Here is a 6,314-nt window from a genome sequence, read left to right as displayed (position 1 = left end):
TGTGTGTGTGTGTGTACCGTCCAGTGCTGGCCAAAGCCATCCATTCTCTGTCCCGGATCGGTGATGAGCTGTATGTGGAGCCGCAGGAAGATGGGGTGAGCTGCTCTGACGCACTGCCATGCATTAAGAGTTGTTGCTTCCTGTTGGTGCACACTTTACGCAAATGAATAATACTGATAGGTTTTGTTCTCTCTCTCCTCCCTCTCATCTCCTCCTCTCTCCTCTTGCTAGCTTGTCCCCTGCGTCCTGTCAACTCCTTCCTCCCGGGCGCAATGCTTTTTGGTTTTTTTCCTGTTCGCACCACTTTCTTTAGCAGGTGGCATGTGTGTGTGTGATGTATGTGAGTGTGTGTGTCATTTCTAGGAGCTTTAAACCAACTTCCCCTCCCATTTCTTGTGCAGGTACACCACCCCGAGTGGGCACTCCTTCCGCTGCAAGATTGCAATAAAGGTGTGCTGAGAGAAAGAGATGAGCTATGGTTCTTCTAATGCATTGCACAGTTTTTATTATATTTATCTGTGCCTTTTTTTTGTAATATGTACATGTCCAAATCCCTATGAGATTAGCTCAGGGACTCCTTCATCCACACCATATATATTTTATATTAGCTGATTCTCCACAGCCTTTCCATTAACTCATGGTTGCAAATCACATCATTTATTAATGATTAAGAACAGAGCCTGATTAAGGAGCATCAGAGTTTCTTTTTCTGCACTCAACTTCAAACGCTGTCTTTCCTGTCATATTGCTACCGTGAAGTGGCGTTGATGTTATCTTTATGCAGATTTTGCAAAACCTCTGTGCTTCCTTGTTTTAACAGTTGTGCATGAATAAGTTTAAAGAGAGTGTCTGCAACCAAACATTTGATTTTCAAGTTTTAGTGTATAGTGTTGGCTTTATTGAGTTAATATCAGAATGTTTCAGTGCATATTATCATGGGCCTGTCCCCTTGTGTGTATTTATATTTAATCTCCCTTATGTTCCTCTATGTGCGAGTCAGAGTGTGCAGGCCGTATTTAGGTCTCTAGCGTCTCTGGAGAAGACAGTGGAAAAGTGTGACATTGTTCTGGACGAGCAGAAGAACCGCCTAACCTTCACCCTGCACTGCAAACACGGTATCAGTGCTTCACTTCCTTCTCACTGACTCACGATGCTTTACATAATTACCTCTCATAAACACTGACACATGTTTCATTCATTGTAGCATATCATGCATTCATTGCATAGTAGTTAACGTGTTTGGTATTTTCTTTGCAGGTCTCCTGAAGACACATAACCTGTCTTTCCAGGACAGTGAAAGCTTACAGGCAGTGTTTGATAAGGACAGCTATGCCAATGTATTCAGATCCCATCCCAGGTATTAACACTACATTCTTTCTAATAAAAAGAATATAAATCTGACAGTTGTTCTTTGTCTTTCTACATTTGTATCTGGCTTTCATATTGTCTTGTAATTTGTAGTTTAATTTTTAAGGCTGATATACATATTTTAGACTACAGTTTGTTGATTAAATAAATACAGTTAAAGGGAAATTTTGAGCTGTTGTCAGAGAGGAACCTGCCTTGTGGCTATTGTCAACTACATAAGCAAACTGTAACACTGGTCCAACCCCACAAGTAGTCAGTTTTATTTTTCATATATTTTTTTCCTTCCTCACTAACAGCTCGATTTTTCTTTTTCCCTTGCTCTCAGGCTGCTGGTGGACACAGTTGTGCACTTCCCTCCTTCTCTGGAAGAAGTGACTGTGTCAGTGAGTGATGAGCGGATGTGGGTCAGGAACCATGTGGAGGAAGAAGGTGTCGTTTTTTGTTGTTTTTTTTACACCCAGAAGCTACAAACCTACATATTTGTAAAACTTGTTTTTTACAAGTCATAATTCACTGTTTATTTTATATAAATCTTCCTAATCTTACATCGAATATTTAAGTAATTTAAAATCAAGTAGTTCAACGTTTTAGTCTGAGAGAACTTATTTATAATCAGGGTCAGTTTTTTATGACAAATATACAGAAGTTTAAAATGGCATATTCAGACAATACAGCATTAACTTTCCATAACAGAAGAGAAAACAAAATAGAAAAATAAACTTGAGCGTGTTTAATCATATTTACTAATTCATAAGCCATAATGAGTGATTGATGAAGTATAGTAGCATTGCAAAGTTGGCATTATGTTGCTGTTACTGACATAGAGAAAATAATGCAAAAAAGGGGAAAGAGGATAGATATGAACCAGTGGTGCCCTTGTGTGGCAGAAAGGCAGAACAGCAGAATTACACTGTGTAGTCTCAGCAGCCATTAGCCAGTAGTTGATCCTAACTCTGCAAGGTAATAGCAATAGAATATAAGAATATAAAGTTGATTATTACATGGAAGTGCTCATTTTTACTTTTCTGTCTGTTTCTCTCTCAGACCAGTCCAAGGCCATGCTGACAGAGCTGTGTCTGGCTTCAGATGAGTTTGACCATTTTGCCGTCCAAATCCACAACAGCGTTACGTTTTGTCTGAAGGAGTTACGGGTGAGACAGAGGACAAAGAGAGGGATGACATGAAAGAATAGGAGGTTTAGTTAGGAGGGAGAAGACTGGGAAATTGACCAAAGAGAGAGCAAATGATACTGATGGCAGTTTGTAGACAGTTAAAATTATGTTTTTTAATAAAGACTTCTTGCATTGATTTACTCTTTAAGGAGTTTTTGTCATCTCTCCTCCAGGGTTTGTTAGTGTTTGCAGAATCTACTGGTCTCCCTATTTCTATGTACTTTGATGAACCGGGCAGGTAAGCATACTCACATACAGATGTTAATTGATCACATGTGTTACTATAATGTACTGACATTGTGTGTGTTTGTGTTTGTGTGTGTGTCAGCCCTGTAGTGCTTTCGGTAACGGACAGTGTCCTGGAGGGGAACTTTGTGCTGGCCACACTTTCTGATGACCCCAACCACCGTAAAAACAACTCTAGACGGTAACATTAAAACAAAGCTGAACACCATAAAACGGTGTGGGGCTGAGTTGTCTTGTCAGCCAGTCTAGGGCAATGGCAGAACATACTGAAAATAACACTTACACTTGTAGAAGGTAAATGACACTTAAAAAAGTGTCTGTATTTATGTCCTCATCCACCAGTTGTCGTGGCTTCTCTGCACGATAAATGCCAAAGATTTCCTAAACAACCATATTGATAGACAGTGAACCCAAGTTTAGGAGATATACTCTATTCAGGCATAACTACCAGTGGGTTACATGTTTTATTTCATACATTAGAGGCAATACCTTGAATACTGAGAAATGGTCACACATGTTGCATGTTCAATATAATGTTGACTGGGTAAAGAGGAGCAGCACAATCGCAGGGCAAAATGTTACTGAATTAATTTTACTAAAAGGCAGTGAAGGCAGCTTCTCTTTCTCATTCATATCATGTATTTCCAACTCTCCGTCTCCTCAGAGCGCTCACACCTCCGCCCCCTGCTGATGACTTCATGAATGACGACATAGACTCCTACCTCATCGCCATGGATACCAGTATGGCACCAGGTCCCTCGGCTACAGGTCCGCCCACACCCCCATTAGCTGATTCCACATGTTCAAAACAGCCTGCCGCAGCCAATAACAGGACGAGGCTACACAGTGAGGAGGAGGAAGAGGAAGATGACGCAGCTGATTCATCCAAACCCCCTAACAAGAAGGTATGGTTTAAATTTCTAATTAAAAGGCTCTTACAAAAATAGAAAAAGCTGGTAGATAAATATATAGCAGAAGGAGATGAGATAGAATTGATTAACGGCTGTATAGCTGTACTTAAATCTCCTTTTCAAAGACATATTGCAGTCAGTACATACCACCTGTTGTCATATTGATGTGTGAGTTCACAATGTACACAATGAATGTCAAACAACCTGTACTGATTAAAAGATTACTCCAGTTAAAGAGATCCTATCTGCTCTAATTAGACAAACCCTTGTGAAGGACACGAGTGCAGATTACGTGCTAAATCGAGGATTTTTGTGTCAGATCTAAAAAAAAGAGACCTTGTACTGGTAAATTATGTCAGGACTTTACAATTGGCTGGGTATGACTTGCAGAAAAAACTTGTATTTCACCTTTAAAATAAAACATTCTCATCTATTTTTTCCTGTTTTTTGCCCTCCCAGTTCTGTTCCTTGTTCTTTGGATCCGTGCTTCCTCCATCTTCTCAGATGAGCACTCAACCAGTGACAAATCAGGAAGTGTTGGCCAGTGACAGTGAGGATGATGTATAATGAAGCGGAGTGACAGTGGACTGACCTGAAAGCTTGTGAAAGTGTTGTACAGGATTTTTTTTTTTTTTTTTACATGGACCAAAATATGCAAATATAGTGTACAGAACAGTAACTGCTGGTGTTTTCCAACATTTTTACTGGACTATAATGTGAATGGTGGACTTAAAAATATGGGATTATGTGAAACTGGACATGAAGCACTTCCTGTTTATTTTTTGTTCAGAGCCTGTTCTGTTTGAGGTCAAGGTGCAACAAAAAAGCTCCTCTAAATAAAAGAAAATATATCTTTCAAAAGTATGTAAACATTTATTATTTACACGTAAAAAGGTTCAAGTATGACAAATATTTAGGATCTCTGCGCAACGTGGAAGTGAAACCAGTGCCTCAACAGAAAGGACAGTAAGAAAGGATCTGGATAAGGCAATAAGGCACTCAGTGAAACACTTCATCCCTCCAGAGCCGATAACTAACAGAGTTATTTTGTCAAAAGTAAGATTCAGCATAAGAAACATTTTTAAGCTTCTGTGATGCAGTCTTTGCGGGCTCGTCGCTGCTCCCTTTCTCTCTTTGCACCTGGAAACTTTTCCCCCTCGTCTGTGGTTTCCTCCTCTCTCGCCCCTTCTCCTTCTCCAGCTCCTTCTCTTTCTTCTTCCTCAACCTCTCTTCCTCTTTCTCCCTTCTCTCTTGCTCCCGCCGCCTCCTCCTCCTTTCCCTGGAGCTCAGTTTCTCCTCCTCCTCCTCCTCCTCCTCCTCTTCCTCAACCGGTTTCTCCATCCCAGTTCCATCACTGAAGTCTTGGATCAAGATTTTGGGGACTTGCATTTTGGCCGCCCCCTTTGCCTTGGCCTTTTTAGGCTGGTCTCCTCTCAGTCTACGGAAGAGACCAAAACGTTTAGGGGGGTCGGGCGGCTTCTGCTCCTGCTGTGCCTCTGTCCTCTCAGCCGCTCCTGCAGGCAGTGACGAGGTGACTTCTGAAGTCACGTCAGGTGGAGTTTGGGTTGGGTTTACAGCTCCAGGACTGGACTGCGATTCAGTGCGTTTAACCTCTGGCTGATTAGGGATAGATTCTGATTGGCTAGTTTTCTGTGGCACGGTGAAGAGATCTTCAGAGAGCCTACGCCCTAACCTGGACCCACGGGAGCTGGATGACTTGCGGACACAGAAATCCCCAGAAGACCGGCTGTTGCGGCGCCCAGAGGCTTGTGTCAGGCCGCTGTTATTTGGCTCAGTCTGGTCTTTCGGACAGTGAGACTCTGTGTCTTGGACATGTGCGTTACTGTCAGTATTTGAGTCTGTTGGTTCAGTAGAAATGAAGACGTCGTTCTCTCCTACAGTGTCTTCTTGAACATCTCCTGGGCTTTCTTTCTCCTCCACCCCACCCATAGTGCCCTGGATCTTTGGTGGTTCAGATGCAGTTTCAGAGGCACTCACTTCTACTGAACTTGTCTCCCCATCAGGCTCGGCGGTGGGACTCACTGCCTCAGCCTGTGCTGAAGGTTCAGTGGAGTCCATAGTCTCCTCTTTCGTCTGAGTTTCTGTTGGTGTTTCCTCTGCTTGTGTCTCATCATTGTCACCCCCTGAGTGTGCAGTCAGAATTTCTCCTTCTTCCTCTGTAGGTTCAGATGCTGCTGCGTTAACCACTTTCTCTGAACACTGAGCAAGTGCTTCACTTGACTGCGTCACTGTGTCGTTTGAAACTGGTATTTCTGCCTCACTCTCTGTGTCAACCAACTTTGAGTCAGCACCTTCTTGTGGTTGGACGTATTCAGGTGAACACAGTTTTATGGCTTCTGCTTCTACAATTGAATCAATGTGTTGTTCTGAGTCTATTTGTACTATTTCACCGTCCAGTTCGTCCGATGTCCCAACATTTTTTTCCACCTGCTTCTGATTCTGTGCCAGTACATCCGTTTCTGTCTCTGTTTGGGTGTGTGGCTCTTCTTTCAATTCTGTTTCTGATAATGACTCAGTGCTGTGGTATTTTTGTTCAAATACATCTCCCTGTAAGCTGTTGTCTGTCTCAGTTATCGCTTCTTGCTGTTGCTCTTGT

General features: G+C 42.2%; 3 protein-coding genes across 4 annotated transcripts in view; 1 reads left to right on the top strand and 2 right to left on the bottom strand.

Moving 5' to 3' along the window:
- The window catches only part of zgc:113229 (uncharacterized protein LOC550612 homolog), an 8,894-nt gene extending 8,753 nt beyond the window's left edge, over positions 1-141 (bottom strand). For both annotated transcript variants that reach the window (XM_035669317.1, XM_035669318.1), the window contains exon 1: positions 18-141. The gene's annotated coding sequence lies outside the window, so the exon portion shown is untranslated. The remainder of the gene's footprint in view (positions 1-17) is intronic.
- rad9a (RAD9 checkpoint clamp component A) overlaps positions 1-4,519 on the top strand; it is a 4,959-nt gene extending 440 nt beyond the window's left edge. The window contains exons 2-11 of the mRNA XM_035669806.1: positions 25-142; positions 402-450; positions 1,001-1,115; positions 1,258-1,357; positions 1,694-1,797; positions 2,413-2,519; positions 2,714-2,778; positions 2,869-2,967; positions 3,451-3,691; positions 4,157-4,519. Of these exons, the coding sequence (XP_035525699.1) occupies positions 25-142; positions 402-450; positions 1,001-1,115; positions 1,258-1,357; positions 1,694-1,797; positions 2,413-2,519; positions 2,714-2,778; positions 2,869-2,967; positions 3,451-3,691; positions 4,157-4,264 (1,106 nt within the window). The 3' untranslated portion in view covers positions 4,265-4,519. The remainder of the gene's footprint in view (positions 1-24; positions 143-401; positions 451-1,000; positions 1,116-1,257; positions 1,358-1,693; positions 1,798-2,412; positions 2,520-2,713; positions 2,779-2,868; positions 2,968-3,450; positions 3,692-4,156) is intronic.
- Positions 4,520-4,648: 129 nt separating this feature from the next.
- tbc1d10c (TBC1 domain family, member 10C) overlaps positions 4,649-6,314 on the bottom strand; it is an 8,430-nt gene continuing 6,764 nt past the window's right edge. The window contains exons 11-12 of the mRNA XM_035669805.1: positions 5,027-6,060; positions 4,649-4,675 (exon numbers count right to left, since the gene is read on the bottom strand). Coding sequence (XP_035525698.1) covers positions 4,649-4,675; positions 5,027-6,060 — 1,061 coding nt within the window. The remainder of the gene's footprint in view (positions 4,676-5,026; positions 6,061-6,314) is intronic.

The sequence above is a fragment of the Morone saxatilis genome, unplaced genomic scaffold, assembly GCF_004916995.1.
Source record: "Morone saxatilis isolate NCDOM2014 unplaced genomic scaffold, NCSU_SB_2.0 Contig22, whole genome shotgun sequence".
NCBI lineage: Eukaryota > Metazoa > Chordata > Actinopteri > Moronidae > Morone > Morone saxatilis.
The sequence above is the reverse complement of the archived record's forward strand: the minus strand, read 5'-3'. Positions and strand labels throughout refer to the sequence as shown.